This window comes from Malurus melanocephalus, unplaced genomic scaffold, assembly GCF_030028575.1.
Source record: "Malurus melanocephalus ecotype Western Australia unplaced genomic scaffold, MMel_1.1 scaffold_199, whole genome shotgun sequence".
Taxonomy (NCBI): Eukaryota; Metazoa; Chordata; class Aves; order Passeriformes; family Maluridae; genus Malurus; species Malurus melanocephalus.
The window spans coordinates 1,122,443-1,144,064 of record NW_026623431.1 but is presented as its reverse complement, the minus strand read 5'-3'; the positions used below and the strand labels follow the sequence as shown (position 1 = coordinate 1,144,064).

Genomic DNA, 21,622 nt, shown 5'->3' with positions numbered 1-21,622 from the left:
TTTCCGGGGGAGGGCGCGCGGCGCGGGCTGGCGGGGAGCGGCGCGGYGCGGCGCGAGCAGAGTTGACTATATATGGTCAAAGGCAGCGGAGAGCGGCGCGCGGCGCGGGCGCTTCCTGGTTCGCGCCGCGGGGCCGAGCGGGGCTGAGCGGCGGCAGCGGAGCCACAGAGCCCGGCCCGGCCGCGCCCGCCGCCCTTCCCTGCCCGTGCCTGCCGCCCCCGCCGTCCGAACAAGTGGGCGAAGATGCCGTACGAGATCAGTAAGCTGGCGGGGGCGCCGGGGCGGCGAGGTGCCGGGCGGGGATGGGGACGGGGAGCSCCGGGGGCTGCGGACCCTCGGGCGGCCCCGCGGGATGGCGCGGAGGCGGCGGTGCCTCGCAGCCCGCTGACAGCAACAAGTGACGGCGGCTGCCGGCAGGGCAGGGCGTGTGCCGGTAGCGGGGAGGCATTAAGCGCCTTCCTTTTTTTTTTATTTTATTTTTTAATCTATTAATTTTTATCATTATTATTTATTTTAATTTTGTCCCTTTTTTCTTTTATCTTTCGTAGAAAAAGTGTTTGCCAGCCTTCCTCAGGTTGAACGAGGCGTTTCCAAAATCATTGGAGGTGATCCTAAGGGCAACAATTTTCTTTATACCAATGGAAAATGCGTCGTCATCAGAAACATTGATGTAATGTATCTTGATTTATTTTGTTTTCTAGTGTAAAGCTTTGGCTAAGTTTCATTTTATCTCCCTGACTCTCCTTTAACAGCCTGTGCTTCATTCAGTYTTGGTGATTTCAATCGAGGTCACAGATCCGTGATCAGCAGCAGGGGAATAAGTAGAGTGCATGACTCAGGCATAAAACCATAGGCAGCGACTGTAAAAATCTGTAGAAAATCTCAGTAGAATGTTCTCTCTTCGTGTAAGATTTAAGAGATGGGRGACTGGGATATTCTGGTTGGCCCTGTTTATCTTCTTAGGTATCACTATTATAAACTTCAGTGCTGTTTTTGCCTAATGAACTCTCTGTCTTTGCTGTTTTGGGCCCTTAGCTTGTCAGGGAAGCATGTAAATACTTGCAAACCTGTATCTTTAGGCATGTTATCCTTCAAGTCTTTCCCCCCACCCAGCCCCAACTCCAGGAATCAAAGCAGTTGTGAGTTGCCGGACTCYATGACAAGCTGGGTGTGAGTTCTCAGCCCTGCTCATGGGAAATTTCGCTCATCGATTAATTATTAGAACGCCCCAGTTAATGTTTTCARTAGTGTGGAGGTTTGGGTTTGKTTTTTTTTCTCTCTCGTGCTCAGTAGGGAAATGTTAAGAGAGTTATTGGAATGATTTATTTTCAAAGATGTCATCTCTATGAAAAGTATGGAGGAAATATTGCATGTTTAGGCCATTGTCTTTCTACTGTTTTTGAAAAAACAAAWTACTTCTAAGTGATTGCTTGTTCTTTAGAAACCAAATTCTCCCCTACATTTACTTTCCTTATGCAGATKTAGCTTGCAGCAGGAAGGGCTTCAGGGGGAGGGGCAGGGCATACCTCTCTGGAATTTTTAGGTCTCCAMAACAATGGATTTGTTTATGGCTCCTTCTGTAAATCACCTTTGTAAACTGAGCTCTYTCCCTGTTTTATCTCATCACCCCCACTGTATTTAGACATTTCTTCATTGTCATGCCATAATAGACGAGTGCTACTAATAACTTAATTCCTTGCAGATTTCTTGATTGTTATCAGTTTAAATTCATCCACTTAAAACAAAAAATAAGCTTGCACTCTGGTTTCAGTGTCTCGGTATAATGTCTTTGTAATAGTGTTTTGCACTTGGTATCAAGAAAAGTTCAAGTTTCTGAAACCAGAAGCCCCAGTTAAACCCTGTAATGGCACACAGTGTGATGAGAGAAGAGAGAAAAGCCACTCTGCTTACATTACAGTTTCTGCCCAAGTCATGAATGCTGGCCTCCTCCCTGTCATTAATGCTTTTCTGACCCTATTTTGGTGGTTAAATTAGAAGAAAGCAATTTGCTTTTCTGGAATCAGCTCACTGAAGATTAGCCCAGTCCAAATGTGAGCCCCAGTGTGTGCTGTGGGGCATAGGGCGCATGGTGACCTGAGAACAGGCAAGGTGGGATTGTGGGAATTCAAATTTCGACTCTTTAAACTCTCAAGGGAAGTTGAGAATTGAAGTCATGTAAAGTCAGTTTTATGGTGCAATTTACGCTGATATGCAGACTAACCAACTGACAAGGGGAGTTTGCTACTGTTAATAATTGACAGGTGAGTGCAGAATATATTGTAGCAGTAACACAAAAACTGACCAAAGCCTGTGCTATGGCTTTTGTGCTAGAGAATGTTGCAGTTTGTAACCTGGCATGCAAGTGTGTCCGCTCTTTAGTTAAGAACCGTGCTTTTTCTCACTGATGCAAAATCATCTCCAATAGTTTTGCAAATGAAATCTGGGGCATGTGTTTTTAATCCCTCCATGAACAATTCTCCAATGGGATAGTTGTGAACTAGTTAAAAAAAACAGGTCATCAAAATGCCAGTGATCACCTTTCTTCTTAATTCTAAAGCTATCCAGCATTAGCTAATCAGATGAATATAGCATTCAGGGTTAATGCTTGATCTTTGAGCATGATCTAGAGACCTCCATTAACAAGAAGTAGTTCTGGAGCAGTGCTGCAACAGCACTGTGAGAAGSACTAGTGATATTTTTAAGGTTTCAAACTTCATTAATATTTTATCTTCATGGGTCTAAGACTACTTTGAAGCTTGGAACTGAAACTGCTCACTTTCATATGTGGCTCTGGTTTCAGTGTTCGAAATAAGCCACATAAGCTCACTGCTTGTTGAATTTAGGTACTACATTTGTCCCAGCTCACACTATAATTTTCTCCTAAAATATCTTTTTAGAAGTGTTTTTTAGGGGTTGAGCTTGATATGAAAAACATACAAGTTAGAAAACTGACTTTGCAAGCAGAAATAAAACTATTGAATTAAGAGCATACAATTTGACAGATTTTACTTACTACCTGGTTTCTGGAATCTATCATATCTTAAATTTGGGACTCTGTATTTCATATAACTCTTTAAGTTAGTCTCAGCTTAGTTTCCTGGACTCTTGGAGATATTTGCTGTAAAGTAGCACCTACTTCTGTATGCCATTAATACCAACATGTGGGGGGATTTGAGCTCCTTGAACATGTAGGTGATGCAGATATAGAATAGGGAAAATATCCTGTTTTGCTTAGCTGAAATTCAGTTGGACACAAAATGAAGAGGGATGTGCATGCTGTAAGTGCAGATGGTTGTGACTTAAGTAGGCCCGTAATGCACTCAACCAATGCATAAAAGCAGAAATGAAAAAGAGCTCCTTTTTACATGAGCAGGCTGTATTCCATCTCCTGAGATCTAACAGTACTACAGCAGCAAGAACTCTTGCAAGCAGGAGACTGCTTTCTGACACAGAGCGGGTGTTTTAGTTTTTCCTGATTGGATGGTTGAGTCATACCATAACATCAGGTGGTTTTCTGGTTCAACTGAATAAAWCTGTATTAATTACAGCAGTTTAAATGGAATTTTGTTTTGACCRTATGAGTCAAGTTTCTGGAGCTGGAACAAGCCTGTAAAATGGTAGAAAAACATTTCTAAAGAGATCTCTAAAGTGTATGTTACTGTCATAGTATACATATACTAAAACTGGGAGGGGTGCAGAATGGCTTTTTTATACAATTCATTTGAAAGCAGCTTTTTGCCTTGATGTCATGTTCTTATTTGTATGGTGCTTCTATTGTATRTCAGTACTGATCTGCTGAGACACTGAGTCACTTTTATTGAAACCTGAAACATCTGAAAACATAGATAAGCCTGAAGAAATAAAACTATGATGGARTGCAGTGAGTTTATTGCAGAATTCCTGTACAACTCTTGATATGAGGGAAAACACCTTTTCCTGTGTTGGTCTTTTGGCTTTTTAAGCAAATTGCAATCAGCAAGAAAGAGCAAGCCTAGCACATYTTATTAGTTATTGAGTGATTTTGGGTACATGGTGATCATTAACAGCTATGTGTGATGATTCACTGCATGCTTGAGGTTCGTACTTGACTGCAGTAAAAGTTTAGAATGTGTGCTGCAAAGCTTAGCTCATGTTTAGTTTTMTACTTGGGGAACTGCTTTATCCCTGGGCTAGCCCTAAAAAGAGAGTGATGCTTGGCCTCTTATTTTAGAGAASGTTTTTCTACTGCTCAGCAGATATTGGAGAAGGGTCCCAGCACTTCAGGCTTCCTTAAGAGGAAATCTTTTAATTGTGTCCATTGTTAGAAAGTAGTGTGTTGCTTCAATGGTACTGGACAGCAGTGTTCTGCAATATGTACTGCACTTCTCAGTTTAAGACAATTGCACAATTTAAGCTGGAAGGAAGGTTGTGAGAGAGGGAAGTGCAGGGAGAAGTTCCAAATTTCGTCTTTGAATTTCTTATTTTATTTCTKTGAAAATGAAGAGATACAACTTTGTAACGTTTTTTTTCCCCTTTATAATAGAATCCTGCAATTGCTGACATCTACACTGAGCATGCCCACCAAGTTGTAGTTGCCAAGTATGCTCCCAGTGGATTCTACATCGCATCCGGAGGTAAAGAAAAAAAATCAKTGTGCATGTGCAGGAGTTGTGTGGACAGAGCTGTTAAAGTTACTGGCAAAACWGTAGTAACACTTCACATATGTGTGTGGAAAATGCAGTCTATGTGATGTGCTTAGGTGGAATTACAAACTCATCTCTGAGGGAGGAATGATTTCTGTAGTTGCTCCTCTAACCTCTTTCTCAAGCAGTGAGGTTAATGGTGTTCTTGGTGTTTTTAAAATGTATTATTTCAATTTTAAAAACCCTGGAAATGAACCCTAAATACTTAGTGTGATGAAGACTCGAGTAAGTGCCGCAGAGTGAGAAGTTATTTCTGAAATACAGAGCTATTGTTTCTGATTGTTAATAAGCTTTGACATCTTATGGGCAGGAGAGGATTTCTAAAACAGTGTATACTCCTTTCTTTCCCCTTCTCCTTCCTTTCTGACCGAACTTGGCAACATTTATGACTTTTGTTACTCTTTAACCTAAACAAAAAAAAACTTTCTTTGGCAAGTTATCAGGGAAAGAATCTGATTATCAGTTTCTATCTAATGCATATGAATCAATRGTCTGAGAATGTGTAACTTGAATGTTACATTTATGTGTCAGTCATGTGACACACGAACAGTGTGAATTTATGGCAGATTTTGACTACCGAAGAACTAAGCAAACCCTCTGTAAAAGAAACTTGTGTCAAGTTATTGGTATTTTTTCAGGAGGACTGGTAAATCTGAGGGAAGAATATTGATAAATACTGTAACTTGCATTTCTTAGAAAGATTTGCAGCCAAGGTATGGATTGTTTTAAAAATGCTAGCCATTGTCAATTAGAAGTGCTTCAGAAGCAAGTAATGTGCACAAATACTAATGTATTTTCTAAGTAATATATCTGAAAATAAAACACTCCCCTTAAAAAAGGAGCCTAGATTCCTGTRAAGATCTTAGTAAAATGGGAATTTCTCTTTCAGCAATTTCAAGAGAACAGTATTTTTTAAATGTAAAATGTTGTGTCCTTCTTGGCTTCCTTCATATCAGAAAGCTGTATTAGAATAATTATTTTTGGAGTACTGGGGAACCTTTAAGAACACTGATAGCACAGCTTTTTTTACTTCTTTTTTTCCTTTTTCTCACATTCTTGTCTGAAAGGGACCACAGCCAGGAATTTTTTGGCTCAGTCTTGTGCGTGGACCATGTGTCAAATGTAATACCCTCTTGAAATCCAGTTTGCTTTCTGTATTCTACTGACTTGGTGCTCTAGGTTTGTGCAGCACTTAATCCTCAGAATAACTATCTAATTTGTTCTTGTAGTCWTGCAGATTTCCAGTCCTTTGTAAAAGAACAGTAATAGATACTGTGTTAGGGAGGTATTTGGTTRACTTTTCTCAGGATTTTTGTCATTAAATGAGTTAAGGTTGCCATRTTTTCCTTAAAAAGTGTCTTCCRTATGTCATTTATAAATAGTTTTGTAATACTGCTGAGCATGGGGTCTSAAGATAGATGACCAAGCTGTTTAAGCTGTTTCTAAGTATAACATGTAAGATTCATTTCTCTATCTATAAATCTGCATTAGCCATGCAGCCTGCATTAATGCTTCATGTGCTTCATGAGACAGACCTTTGGCAATATGCTTTTGGCTTTTATGGTAATTTCTTTTATTGCAGTCGTAGAAGATGTAGTAATGGGAGATACTGCAAAGTTAAAGCTGTGTGTCCTATCTATTAATAGATGGAGAAAACAATTTGATTTTGAAGTCCACATTAAAATTCTTCTTCAATTACAGATTCTCTATATAAAAAGGCAGATTCTGAATCTGTTCTTTTAGCAAAAGTGAAGAAGATGAGTCTATGACCAAGTCCCAAAGATGCAGAATTTCTCAATGTTTAAATTGATTTGTAAAAATGCACCAGTAAATGGTGAACAGAATTCAAGCATTCTGCTTTGGTGAAAGATGCATATTTTAGCACGTGGTTTATTCTAAAACAGTGGCTTTTTTGAAGGGTACAATACACACAGAGTTTGCTGTGTGGATTTCATTACAGATGTATAAATTTGTCTGTGGATAGAACAATTCCTCTGCTTACAGTGCTGCACCACAGTAATTGCTCTGAATAGTTCTTGGGTTGTACAATACTGAGTGGAAACAGTGAGCCAGGAAGCTTTCATTATCTTAAAGCTTAAATTGTTACTGCTTGTGCCATGCTGCTGCTTTGGACATTACTGYTCCTGAATATTCTGTTGCATTCCTGTGTAGCATTCCAGATAGTGCAGKCATCCATTTGCACCATTAAGTGTGTACATCTCCTGTATAGAGAAAGTACACTGAGGGGTGTGCATGAATTGAGTTCTGTGGACTCAATCTCTTTGTACATCTACATATGCCTGGTATCTGCATGAAAAACAAGTTCCCTTTGACTGCAATTTGTAGTGCATCAGCCACTGTCCACTGGACTGCTCCCTTCCTGTAGATGTAGGGTGGTTTACTTCCCAGCGAAGGGTCAGTCAGCTGCTTTGTAGCTGCTGGGCAATGGGGCTGGGCTGGCTTGTTCTTTGTGTAACRCAGATACTTAACACATACCAGCTGATAACATTAAAGTTCATATCTTCTTACTGTACAGTTTTTTCATGTATCTGCAAATGTTTGCTCTGTGTATTGCATTTCATGCTGCATGCCTTGAATTGCAATATCTGGTTAAAAACTCAATTTGGTGAAATGGATATAGTCTTCAGCATTCCTAAATAAAGGGATTTGTAGTAGTTGTAATAAGGTAAGGTAGTAGGCCCCTAGTACAAGTGTTCAGTGTAGCTGAAAATGTGTACTCTGGCAGATTGATGAGTCATGTGACTGAGTCATGCTGGAACAATAGTTATATTCTATTTTATTATGGCAGATGTCTCTGGAAAGCTGAGAATCTGGGATACTACACAGAAGGAACACCTACTGAAGTATGAGTATCAGCCATTTGCAGGAAAAATAAAGGACCTTGCATGGACTGAAGACAGCAAGAGAATTGCTGTGGTTGGAGAAGGAAGGGAAAAGTGAGTAGTTTTTTTGGGTTTTCGTGTGTGCATGTTTATATATAGATACATCATACATTTACTGTAAACCTCCGTTTTCTAAGAAAGCAAGTTCCTTGCAGAAAGCTTGTAATTCTTCAGAGGAAGGAAATCATAACTTCTTCCCTGTCTGGACTTCAAGTTGTGCAATTCTGCAACAAAATTCTCTATGTAGTGTTTGACAGTTGTAAATTATTTGTAAAATACAGTTCTGTTACACTTACTTTGTTTAAAAATTGTATGGAACTTGTTTGTTTCTTAGACGTAGGTGGGTATTAAAGAGTAGCTGTGTGKTGGGKTTTTTTTTKTSWMAWWYTSWKAKRKKRKRRRRRGRRRAAMACKACTTTTTTCCTCTTCCTTCACTTATTGGATTCATGGTCTCAATTGTTTGAATAAGAGTTAAAAAAAAGTGTATCTGTATTTTCTCCTTTGGCAGCATGTCTATATTTTTAGGCCTTATTATRGTAATTTGGTGTCATCACAAGCAGTTATCCTTTACCTGACTAAATGAGATGCCCGTTCAGGTTTGTGTCCTTCCTTTAATGTTCAAAGACTGTCAGAAATTTAAGRCWAAGTCCAGACCAGGTWGYCCTATACCTAAAGGGCTGAAAAGCRTCATGTAGTCCTGTTCCCTGATCCCCCTGCACCATTTTTAAATCCCTGTCGTCTACTGTGTCCTGCTGCTTTGAAGAAATTCTTTCGTTCTCCATTGCTTCCTCCTCCCCATCTGCCCCTGGGTGGATACAATGTGAATTAGCCCTCCTTCCAAAAATTAGTCAGCTTCCTGTTAGGTGGAGGCACTGCCACTCTAGAATATTGTTGACAGGATTCTGAACAAGGCCTTTCTAATAGCAATGCTCTGGCATGTTAGTGCCTCTGTATTGATTATACTAATTTTTCTTAAGGTCATTTAGAGTGAGTACTGTCAAAAATGCTTTTAAAACTCTTCCTTAAACCTTTTTGCAAAAGAGATGGTACCAAATYGAATTATGATAAAACCATTGTTATCCTGGCTTTCTGCATTCTGTGTAGTGGCTAGGTGGATAATTTCCTGCTTTCTTTTATAAAGCAACAGTCTTAGTGGAGAATGTGCATTGAATCTCTGAATTTTAGAAGCTTTATATTCAAAACTTGATTGTTTGTCCCCTTCAGCAAACGACTCCTATTGAAGATTAGATTCACTTACCAACAAATCTCAAATAGCCTTCAGGGAGTTATGATGCGCTTTGCATGAGATTAATGAGATGACCTAATTTCTTTTCTTTGAGTGCACTCAAATCTGCAGTTTGCAGATGTTCAAGGAATTAATCTATGTGTAAGTTTTATGAATTGTAGTTATTGTGTGCTTTTCTWACTAGATTCGGAGCAGTGTTCCTGTGGGATAGTGGCTCTTCTGTTGGCGAGATTACTGGGCACAATAAAGTGATCAATAGCGTGGACATTAAACAAACAAGACCATATCGTCTGGCAACTGGCAGTGATGACAACTGTGCTGCTTTTTTTGAGGGACCGCCATTCAAGTTCAAGTTTACACTAATTGTGAGTTTAAGTTTAGATGTGGCTCTGTTAAAYTGTACAGCAAGTTTGCAGTTCTTGTCACAGCTAGCTGTTGTAACAGAAGGTCTCAATTCCTCCTTTTGAGGCATAGCTGGTGTCAAATAGCTTTCTTAAAACCATATATAACCAAATGCTTGTCTCAGGTCAAGCAAACCAAAATCAATGATTGGTTAAAAAGAGAACCTGAAGCACTTTTTCCAATATTCTTTTTGCTTTGTCACGAAGTTTTGGAAGGATGGAGTAAGATGTTTTATTGGCCCTATTGATGCTTTCAGAGCTGTTTGTTTCCCAGTGCAGTCTTGTAGACTTTCTTAATACATTCCAAAGGTTCATAATTCAAGATATGTGGTGATTTTAATGGTGTTTTCCAATTTGATGAAGAGTGCTCAAATCTGAAATCCCAGGGCCACTTAGAAAGGGTGAGTATAGATGTTTGAMAGCCCTGATTTCTACCACATGGAATGGGTATGTAGCTTGTGTGGCCAGTTTTCTGTTCCAAATTCCTTTTAACTTTGTTTCTTAATTCTATTTGTTACAATCTCTTAAATGTAACAAAGGCTGAAACTACAGCAGCTAAGGTATTCATTGTTGCTTAAAGCCAAAGAAAGTGAGCCACAAGCTTCTGCAGCTGTTTAATGGCAGAAGATCTCTTGCCTCAACAAAACTATTGTAAAGACACTGAAAGTTATTTCAGTAGTAGATTCAAAACGTCTAGTTTGTATTTTAGTTTTAAAAACACTGTAGTAGGCCTTTTATTTTCTAATATATGAGCCTTGAGTAGTCTTCATATGCTGACTTTAGAAAGAATTCCATTCCAGTTCTAGAAAAGGAATTGTTTTGAACACTGCAATCCAATGAAATGATGTAGTTGCTTAATATATTCCTGAACTTAAGCTGATACTTGCATTTTGCTAAGCTTGTTCTTTTGGATCTCTGAAGTCTGAATTGCTTACCAGTGCTACTTTAAYTGGTATGTGATTCAGTCTTCCTTTTAAATTGATATTTGGGTTGATATATGGGATTCTGGTATGGGCTGTTATATCATTTAGATTRGAGCCTCTGCAGTATCATCAGGGGAAAAGAAAAGTATAGTTGAAGAAAGTAGGTTAGAACCTGCCTTCCATAATACTAAAAATAGTCTTCCAAATCACTCTACATGGGAGCTTTGGCCTCATTGTGGTGCTTCCCTATTTAACGTGKGTTTTCTAGTTTGCATGGTTTGAATAGTCTCCTACTTGTAAATAGTCTATTTGGGGAGCATGCATCAGTCTTGCCTCATTACTTCACAGAACTGCCACTAATGCAGTCTCCCAGAAATAAAATTATAGTAAAATATAAACTTATTCCTCATGCCTGTGGGTTTTTTGGTTTTTTTTTTTTTATTTTTTGCAATAAGAATGATAAAATACTCTTCCGTTTATAAAACTCACTGCGCAATGAAGCAAGGGTTGACATCTGGAGAATTTAGCAGAAGAATTCAGTGACCAACAGGGCAGACTCTCATGTTTGCATTATAGGCTGCATCTGACTTTTTCACTACTTATCCCTGAAACTGGGTACTCAGGCTCCTTGTATGCACTGATTATTAACTGCATCACTAATGATATCCCAGTGTCTTCTCTGGACTGTTCTTGATGCCCATGATTCTCTTCAGATAGATGTTAGACTTGCCTCATAGCAATTCTCTACAGCAAACATCTCCTACACAGCTAATTTATGGTTCACATGTAAGAGAACTTCATTGTTACTAGATTATCTTCTATGCAAGATGGACTGTTCTTACTTCATTGGCTRATTCTTACTTTTTTCCTGCAGGACCATACACGGTTTGTGAACTGTGTGAGGTTTTCTCCAGATGGGAACAGATTTGCTACAGCTAGTGCAGATGGGCAGGTAAAAAACAATGACCTATTTTGTAGTGATTTTAGCATGAGAAGATTTTCTTGTGCGTTTTGGAATGGGATTAGTATTATAAAATCCATGTTGCTACTTTTTTATGCCAAAAAATTACTGGCTTARACTTTTAACTACCCTCCTGTAAATCTGTAATAACTGATAACTGGTAATAACCAGACTAATCTTACTCGGATTTTTTCCCCATTCCATCTCCCTAGTATTCTTTTATAGGTTATTTTTGGCTGRAACATGTTGGGCTTTTGGAATATGTATGTTCTTGATCATATGTTATGGTCCTGAGAGGTCYAGCCGAAATAGTGAATTCACAGATAGCAACCCAGCTACATGTGTACTCCCTACTGATAAGGTCAGGTTGACAATGACACTGTTACCATAGGTAACTTGTCCTTTCCAGAGGGCAGAGTTGCATGACAGCAGTGCTAAGCAGCTGCCATCACAGCAGGAGTCAAAACTGTAACATCTTGTAGGATTTCAAATGTCTGGATCCAGTATRCAGAGGACATGCTGTGATTATTTAGAATTTTCTTTCAATCATTTAGTCTTAATTAGTCAATGCAACATAGCTTGTGCCTCTCCTTACAAAGCTGTCTGGTGTATCAAAGTATCAGACACTATCTTGGGCTTTTTTCTATTACTGCTTTTCCCTTTAAGTTRTATGTCTGTGTGCTCTTTTAAGATTTTTGTCTATGATGGGAAGACTGGRGAGAAAGTGTGTGCCCTTGGTGGAAGCAAAGCACATGATGGAGGTATTTATGCTGTAAGTATTGCTTCATTTGTGCAAATGATCCATAGTGTTTCATTACCCAGTTCATGAACTGCAAAGTCTTGGATTAATAAATGCATTTACTGTCTTGTGTTGACATTTGTTTTTGCAGATTAGTTGGAGCCCTGACAGTAGTCAGTTGCTTTCTGCTTCTGGAGATAAAACTGCTAAAATCTGGGATGTTGGTGCTAATTCTATTGTAAATACTTTTAACATGGGATCAAATGTGTTGGATCAGCAGCTGGGTTGCTTGTGGCAGAAAGACCATTTACTGACTATCTCCCTGTCTGGCTATATCAATTATTTGGACAAGAACAATCCAAATAAGCCTTTACGTGTCATAAAGGTAGGTTAAAATTCTGTTACTGCATGAATTTCTGCAATAAATGATTCAGTGGYTGAAGTTGTCAAGATGGAATAGTAGCTATTGAAAAACAACTTTGTTAAATTAGCACTGCCAAACAAGCTATGTGTGACTATTTCTTCATATGAATGAAGAAGTTAATGTGTTACATGTGTGAGACTGATTATTTCATTTTAATTAATGTTATCAACTTATCTTTTGTTACAGCTTTAAGCATTCTTGAGATGAGAAAAGAAATGCAGCATAGATAGAAAACTACCAGTGATGTCTCATTCTCCCAGAACTAGTGTATTGTGGACAAGGTGACTAGGGTTACTGTGCAATCGAACTTTAATTTTAGGATTTAAAGAGTTCGCTGACACAAGACTTTCTCTCATGGGAATGTACGCTCTTACATGAACTAGAAACACCGTCCCAGATTTTGCCATCACTGCTATAATTCTGGAAGTTGGTGTGGGTACATGACCATATTTAGTCCTCCTCCCTRATTTGTAAAGTGCCTGAAAAGCAGTGATGAAAAGGCCATGAAAGTATTTTGGCCCATCAGGCTGATAAGGATGTTCATGGTGCTTATTGTTTCTCTTCAAAGACATAGCACTAGAAATGCTGTAACAGTTAAATGACTGCTYTGTAAAATAGTGGTTTTTATATTGGGTAACTTTTAATGCTTGTAAATAACATGTTATTTTCTGAATAACCTATAATTCTTCTCAAATAGGTGTATTTATGTGTTAAAAATCGTTAATCAATAATTATGTTTCATTTACAGGGTCATAGTAAATCAATTCAGTGTCTTACAGTGCACAAAAATGGTGGAAAGTCCTATATTTACTCTGGAAGTAATGATGGTCATATTAATATCCTTTGAATTATAGTGATACTTRCTTATTCTATATTTTAGTCTTATAGTTTGAGAGAACGCATTAGGAGAGGTAAAAAAAAAAGATKTGCTAAAGACAAGCTTAATGTTTATTGGACACTAGTGGATATTTTGTCTAAAGAAGTTTTCTTTCCCCTAGTACGTATTTTAATAGTTGCCTTCACACCTTCCTGCAAAATACAAGCCAGCTCTTAATTTTCAGTTGTTGCTTCTTGGTGGTAGGTAGCTTGTTAGTATGCAGGAGTAAGTAAATATATAAATTAGCCTCTTGTAACATCAAGGAACAGCAATATGTATTTTCCGTGACTGACAGAATATGCAGAAAGTTACATTTTCAGTATCCTGAAGCTTATATTAAAACTATGTTCCTTCTTCCTGCCTTTAAAATGGTGTCATGTTGACATAAAAKTACAAATACAGGTCCTATTTCTTTGCAGACCTGTAATACAGTGTTAGTAGCTCAAACTCATATTACCATATAACCTGAGGGAAAGCCAGTGTTGCAGGACGTCTAACTGAAATTCTTTTAAGAAGTGTTTTCTAGTCTCAGACCTAATTCTAATTATTCCAGTGTTTGCTACTGTTTGTAGCTTACTACAGAACATCAGAGGCTCACTTAAATATTGTGAGGTTGCCTGTGGAGCCTTCGTCCCTAGAGATACTCAGGTCCTTACAGACCCCTGCAGCCTGTTATATCTGACACCAATTTGAACAGCAGATTGGACTAAATCTGTAGAGATCCTTTTTATCCTTTAGCTGTTCTGTCAATTATTTAACTTCTTATGGTGTGGTATCTGACTGCACATGTATCTTCACATGTTCCTTAATTCTATTATGCACATTATTGGGATTCTGAAACTGGAGAGAATGATGGCTTTTCTGGGAAAGGCCACACAAACCAGGTTTCTAGAATGGCAGTGGATGAAATGGACCAGCTGGTCACCTGCAGTATGGATGACACTGTGCGCTACACCAACCTTAGCAAGAGGGATTACAGGTTAGTTAAAATGTTGCTTTTTATTGTTGTATAACTATTCTGCAGCAAGAGTTTCATTGATGTTATATGGTAAAAAAAAATATGCTGCAGTTTATTTAGGCTTTATGTTACCATGGAAACTGTAGAAATGGTTACTGTACCAACCTTATGCTTTTTTTCTGACAAGCAAYGCATCCCAGGCTTTTCAATTTGTTTTATCCTTTCATGGGTTAGATGGAGACCTGTCTTGTATTGGATGGCTATGGGGACTGTAGGAAGGGTGTCTGTTCTATGATTCATAAATACCCAGGGATATTGTTGATAAATGTGGTTAGGAGAGGTGGGGCACAGCTGTTTCTTCATGGAAACCACAATTTATACAAAAATAAAGAATACTGTTAAGATAATCTAGTTAGTTTAAAAATTAAACTCTAGTATAACATTGGCTTTCATTTCAAAGGTGTACTAACTGATCAAGATAGTCAAGCTTTAAACAAAAAACATAAGAAACTTTGCAGATTAGTAGATAAAAAAAAAGTTATGCATGATGATTAGTGGGTGACTATTTGAATAGGCAATTTTAAATAATGGTAAATGTTGAGTAATTTTTTTCTGCTTTGTCCTTTTTGCTTCTCTGCCTTGGCACACCCTCTTCCAGTGGCCAGGATGCTGTAAAAATGGATGTTCAGCCAAAATGTTTAGCTGTGGGTCCTGGTGGTTATACTGTAGTTTTATGCATTGGACAAGTAAGTAACTTGTGGGTTATCAGCAATTGCTGTATTAATAATGCCGTGTATGGTAGCATTTAGTTATTTAGTGTGGGATTACCTTGCACATCTGCAGAAATTCCTAATAACAGCTATAGGGAACATAAATCTGCAGGATACTTGATAGTCTTGTCTTTTTGCATCCTGTACCAATTTCACATATATGTATAGATGTAAATTTCAGAAACTCCCTTGTGTGGATGCATCTGTATTTGTTATCAATACAGCTTTATGCTGGAAGGTTAGACCAGTCAGAATCACACTCTTGCCAGATTTGTTAAGTGACATGATTTTGGCAAAGGGTGTTTTTCTCCTGCATTATTTTTTTTTTGCAATTAATCCAACTAATCAGTTAACTAATGCTGTTGTAGAGCATAAGCAGCTCTTGCTTGACACTAGTACRCAGATCACAGAAAACCAGAGACATTGTACCAAGGCTCTCTTGTATCAAAGCATGATTGATTTCTAATGATTTACGCTTTCTGTATGTGCGCTGGTTTTATGCTTGGGACATTTGATAGTGTTGTCCAAACCTGTTTTCATGTGAGTTAATCTCAGTTATCCATAACCTAGAATTGGATAGGAAATAGGAAATTGGATAGTTTAAAGTTTAACATTGCAACATTAATTTACTACTAATTTGGTCCTGCCTCYCTCTAACAGTGAACCAGGAAGGGAGTAAGAAGCATTGCTAAAAATACTGKTTTGTTCATGTTTATTTCATGTTCAAACCAAGTGAAGCAAATCTAAAGGCAATGGAGAATGCCCTGTACTACATAATTTAGAGCATGAGTACTTCAGTGCAGCAGATTTGTTAAGTCACCCCATGTAGGCATTTCTTTTTTTTTTTGTTTTTAAGAATGAAACTCTTCCCTTCAGATCAGAATACAACAAACTTCTGACCAACCAGAGGGAATTTGCATTTATGGCTAAGAAATGTGGCTTAGTAATAGTTTTATATTAAGTTCTTTGATGAAGGGTCTTAGTTTCTGGTTTTCTACTTACAGATTGTCTTGATGAAAGACAAGAAAAAATGTTTTGCAATTGATGACCTTGGCTATGAGCCAGAAGCTGTAGCCATTCACCCCACAGGAAGTACAGCAGCAGTGGGAGGAGCGGTAAGGTTGCACTTAAAACTTGTACTACTTTGAAAACTGGAGCAAGTTACAGAAGCATTTGATAATAGTAGGTGTGTTGTGTTGAGAAATAGTAGGTGATAATTTGTTAACAGCATAAGTATTGTATCAAGTAAGCTATGTGTATTTGTTGTTTCTGGGCTTCCGTTCCCCAGGTTCTGCCACAATTGTGATCTAAAGTCTATTTCATTTCTTTTTTAATTGAATCTTCTTTATTGTATTTGCTCTTTTTAAATTGCTAGGTTGTTTTTTACCCAGTGTGTTCTTGAAGTTGGCAAATTCTAGCAAGTGGGTCTATTTCCACACTTGGGGGATTTAGGCAGCATAAATGACAGGTTATTTAAACCTTTTAGCATGAGCATTACTAGATAGAATTTAAGCAAAAGTTTCCAGAAATTACTCCTTCTGTTCTAAAATGATTTTTTTACCTTTTCCGCTTCTTTGCTGTTAATTTGCAGGATGGRAATGTTCATTTGTATTCAATCCAAGGAACCGCTTTGAAAAGTGATGATAAGACTTTGGAAGCTAAAGGTCCTGTTACTGACCTGGCATATTCTCACGATGGTGCCTTTCTTGCAGTCTGTGATGCAAACAAAGTTGTCACTGTCTTTAGTGTTGCTGATGGCTACGCGGTAAGAGTTGTTGGAGAGTTGTCTTTGTTTAAAAACAAACTGACTGWCAGCTCATGTCTAAATCTGTTGAAGTACATTGTAGCTGTTGAGACTTAGTTGTAAATAATTGATATAAATCTGATATTTTCGTGATTGTTTATCTGCTGTTTTTGGCTAATATTGGTGTTTTCAGCAGCCTGTGTGAACCCTCCAGATCATAAGACTAGTTGAGGAAATACACAGCATAGATTGGCTGCTGGGAAAACACTGAATGCATWGTTATCTAATAACAAATGCATAGCTAAAAATGGGAAAGAGCTGGATTTCCACAGACTTGCAGTAGTTAAGTGCAAAAATTTCCTTTGGGTCTGCTGAACCACTAGTTTGTTAATTTGGGTTTTTTAAAGGAAATAACAAAATACATGCCATGTCTGTTCAAAAATTTGTGTGCATTTTTGTAAAACGGAGAAGAATGCAGGCTCAGTTTGATAAGAATCATGCAGTACAATAAAATTCAATGAAGTAAATAAAGCAGACGTAATAGAAATCTGCTGGCTCTGACACACAGTTCCATGGTAAGGACTAAGCAATGAAAGGGATAAGCTAGGATCAGGAATCTTGCCTTATCTGCCAATCTATTGCCTTTTAACCAAGAACCAAAAAATGGGCAGTTTCCACTTTTCAGTCCAAGCAGTCAGTGTAACTCAGCCTGTAGAGTCCTTTGGCTAAAACAACACTGAAGTAAAAATGCAGGATGGCATTCCACAAAAAACATTTCATTTTCTAAGTAAAAATTGAAAGCATTTTGCCTTGAGAAACATCTGTGAGGTTGTTTTGGAAGCCTCTAAATTGAATATGTGATTAACAGATTGAGCTTTCATAGGATAATGTCTTGCTGTTTTTTTACAAAAGGTTTGTATTTTATTGGCCTAATAAGTTTTTAAAGAAATCACATAAAATGAAGCTACCACTTGATTTGTTTAGTGCATCCATCTGCACCTGCGATGTACATCGTCTGGGGTCTTGTAGTAGCTTGTTCTGATGCTGCCCATTGAAAGCTAGTGACATCCTAAAGTAGACTRAACTACAGGAATAACCCTTGTCTCCCTGATTTTCAAATAGGAACATAATGTCTTTTATGGACACCATGCAAAAGTTGTTTGTCTTGCGTGGTCACCAGACAATGAACACTTTGCTTCTGGAGGCATGGACATGATGGTATATGTTTGGACTGTGAGTGATCCAGAGACCAGAGTCAAGATACCAGGTATGTTTTCTTCAACATATTGCTTTCAAGAGTTGCTAGTAGTTCYTGAAATCCAACACTGTTCTTGTTTTGTAGACTTATGGTAAGCAGACTTTGAATGTTCCCAAAATAATTTAGCCTTTATGTTAATCTCTATCTAGCCACACTGGCTGGAGTTCTTCTGTTATTTTTTGTAGCTACTTTTAAAAYCAGTACTAGTATTTAATGCAGCTAAAAATCATAGTTGAAATGTGCTGTTACTTTTCAACCCAGCCTTCCTAATTCTTTTCTGTTACTTTGCACTGCGATACAGATGCTCACAGACTACATCATGTAAGCGGCTTGGCGTGGCTGGATGAACATACTCTGGTAACAACATCCCATGATGCTTCTGTTAAAGAGTGGTCTATCTCCTACAACTGAAATAAGCCCCCTCTTTGGAAGGACCTAATCAGGGACTAGAACTACTGCAGTGGAACATAGCATTTCTCTTAAAGAATCTGTATTGGCCTCTGGGTCTGCTGTCATATCCTCATATCTTTACAGGGTGTTCATATCTGTAATTAAATGTACTTTGAAAGCTTTAGCAAGTAACAGTTTGCACATGAAAAGCACTTAAATTATGTCTGGAGCTTAACCTTTGTGCTGAACATTCCAGAGGCAACAGCCGAGCAAGTTGGTGTGCAAGGTTCAGGCGCGARAGATTCAAACTCAATCAGTTGTTCTTTTCTAACCAAGAAACATAAGACTGTACAGCATGAGAGTAATACTTCTCATTTTTTCTAATTACAGAACATTTCTGTACTAACAGTCATAGTAAGAGTATTTAGTTGTGGTCTGAAACCAATCAAGCTGTGTGCAGCTACTGTATATTGCTTTGCTTCTCTATACTGCACCAAACTGTTGCCTCAGATTTTCTCCTCCAGATAAGAAGATGGGGTACATACATAATAAACTTTTTATGTATTTCATGTCAAATCTTTGTGGTTTATTTTAAGGTGGAAGTGTGGGATTTTAATGTACTTACTGTTGTGGGTATAATGTTTACAAATAATCGTTGTGGCAACTTGTTGCTTCAGAAACACAATTGTTACATTCATGAATTAAGACTGTCTCGTCATTTCAGTGTCAGAGAAAAGAAATCATTCTGTTTCAAAGATTAAAAATATTTTCTGTTTGAAGGAGGAGAAGCATGTTATTGTTTAAAAAATGCAGTACTTCTACCACCTTTTGGAAAATACAGGAATTAAACAAAGTGAAGTGTTGTTATGACTTGAAGTGATTTTTGAGAAGTGTTTGCTCAGTGAGTTTTATGCCTTTGCATGTGCAGAACAGTTGCATGAAAGCGTTACCTCATGCGAAGAGATCCTGATGTTGTGTTTAGTTCCCTTCTCACACTCCACAACACGTTTTAGTGAGTTGAAGCTAGCAGTCCAACAAGGGTGGAGGAGGACACTCTGATGCAAAGTWGTAGGAAGATTTGTTCCCATCTCTRTGGCCAAAAAGAGTTGTTGCTGTCTAGAACCTTGGAAGACTTAAAAAAAAAATTCTCTGCTGAGTCTCTACCACCACCACCACCACCTTTCCAGTTGTCTTTGGGTTTTATTAAGCTTTCCTTTCTGTGTGGACTTGCGTGTTTTTTTTACCAATCATATTTCTAATGACACTAATAATACAGCAAATAAAATGCTTTTGCTGCCTCTCATACTGTGGACTATTGCTCAATTGCTGAAAAAAAATGCCTTTCAAAAATGAAATGTTGGTGAAACACCTTTTGAAAAGGAAAAATGTTTATTTCTTTTAAGGAGGGGTGATCAGATGTTTCCCAGCCTGCAAGCCAGCCTCTACAATGGAACAGTTGATACAGATTTTTTTTCCCCCCCTAAGAAGCAGGATCTTTTGCACCATGGTTTTTCATGTTTACTGTGTCTCTTTATTAGCAGTTTTGCATGTATGCTTAATAGAACAATGCAAGGATGAGAGAAGTTTTGGAAAAGCGTGTGTTTGATATTAGACTTAATATCCAAATGAACAAAGTGTTCTCAGTGTCTAGTCCCTAGAACTTGTTCTGCTGTTGCAGAGGGACTGGCAGAGCAAGCAATTAATCCATTGTTCCCCGAGTGATCTGAAGAGTTGCTATTAAATCTGCTCAGTGGGTTCCTGTGGTAGTTGAATCCCTGTCAKTTAAGTAATTGTAAGGGGGAGAGGAGGAGGAGTTTAGCAGTTATCAAAGCTTGTGCACTGTGCCTGGAAGGTGATGTGTAGGATGAGCTATTTTTTGTCTCTATGAAGACCTTGTAATACTGCTCCTGCAGAATGCTTGTTAGTGCAGCGTTTCTAGCTGAGATTTGTGTTTGGATGGCTGTGAGGGTGATTGCTCGTGCTTCAGCTTCCACTGGATTTGTTTATTGGCATATGGCCTGAGCTTCTAATTCCTTAAGGACTAATATGGTCTTTGTAGTTGGCTGGCTAATCCTGACTACAAAACTGAAGATATCTTCTACTGTTGGACCAAATGTCATAGCACAGGTTSAGTGTTGATCCGGTGTACACACATCACAAATTGACAGGAGTCTGGCTGGACTGTTTTGAATAAGATCCCCCAACATTACTTGTGTTTCCCAGACTGCAAATGTCTTGTGCTAAACTCAAACCACTTGGCCTGCCCTGGAACAGAAGACTGGMTGGTCTGTACAGATTGTAAAAGACTTCAAAAGGAAATGTGCGAGATATTGACATGAATATGAAATCAGGTGCAGAGGATGCAAATTAAAAACACAACACAAAAAACTCTATACCTTACAAAAACCTCAAAGTGTTTTCTATGTTGCTATATTAAGAGTTGTATTATAATGTTTATTCAAGCCCTGTTCAAGTCCCCTTATTCTTAAAGGCTTTGTTTTAAACGTGAACATGCTTTTTGAGCTCCTTCTGGCAATTACTGGAAAGCTGGTTTCACTTCACCATGGTTGGCAGTTTGCCTGTTTACAGTGAAAATGCAGCTTAATTAGGCCAGGGGTAGACTTGGAGARCTAATGTGACCAGTAATTCCTCACAAGGCTGTATTGCAGGCATTCCTSTCCCCTCCCCCTTTAACTGTGATTTAATCCTGGTTGCCTGTTCCATTTCTGCCGTGCTTGTACAGCGCATTGGCCTTCCAAGAAGCTGGTCTGTACAGCCAGCCATAAATTTGACAGCAGCTGTTGTGTGGAGTATCAGCAAATCCTAAATGAGATTCTTTAATTGGCAGTTGACAGAGGGAAAAGTAATGGACATCACTGATTTATTTGGAGATGGAAGTTGTTTGTTTTGTTGGACACAATAGAATTATGAATAGATGTTCTGGCACCYCTGTTCCTCTGCCAAATGCTTTTGCTCTTACCAGCTGGAGTTTCTCAGAGTGAGGGTAACAGACTTAAAATCTTAATTACATGAACATTTTCTGAAACAAAATACCAAAGATGTAGACTCTTTCAACCTGGAAGAGATTTTTTTTTTTTTGGAAGGTACATTTGTAAGCAGAGAACCCAAGAATTTCACCTACTGCAYGTTAGTATGTCACTGCAGATCCTGTTTCATGCTTGTGGCACAAGGAAGGATTTGCTGATAAAAACTGTTCCCTACAGATAATTTAGTCGTGTTTATCTCTGATGAAAGAATACAGAGGAGAAAATTGCCTTCAGTATGCCTGGGAGCAGAATTATGCAGTTAACTGGCTGGGCTGAGAACAAATCACAAGTTTGCATAT

At 38.3% G+C, this 21,622-nt stretch overlaps 1 protein-coding gene across 1 annotated transcript; it reads left to right on the top strand.

Moving 5' to 3' along the window:
- Positions 1 to 24: 24 nt before the first annotated feature.
- WDR1 (WD repeat domain 1) lies at positions 25 to 18,852 on the top strand. The gene is made up of 15 exons (XM_057373483.1): positions 25 to 259; positions 549 to 670; positions 4,523 to 4,613; positions 7,492 to 7,639; positions 9,016 to 9,196; positions 11,030 to 11,107; positions 11,808 to 11,888; positions 12,007 to 12,240; positions 13,028 to 13,117; positions 13,981 to 14,135; positions 14,773 to 14,860; positions 15,889 to 15,999; positions 16,476 to 16,649; positions 17,751 to 17,895; positions 18,188 to 18,852. The coding sequence occupies exons 1-15, from the start codon at positions 244 to 246 to the stop codon at positions 18,295 to 18,297; spliced, it is 1,824 nt and encodes a 607-aa protein (XP_057229466.1). The 5' UTR covers positions 25 to 243; the 3' UTR covers positions 18,298 to 18,852.
- Positions 18,853 to 21,622: the final 2,770 nt, after the last annotated feature.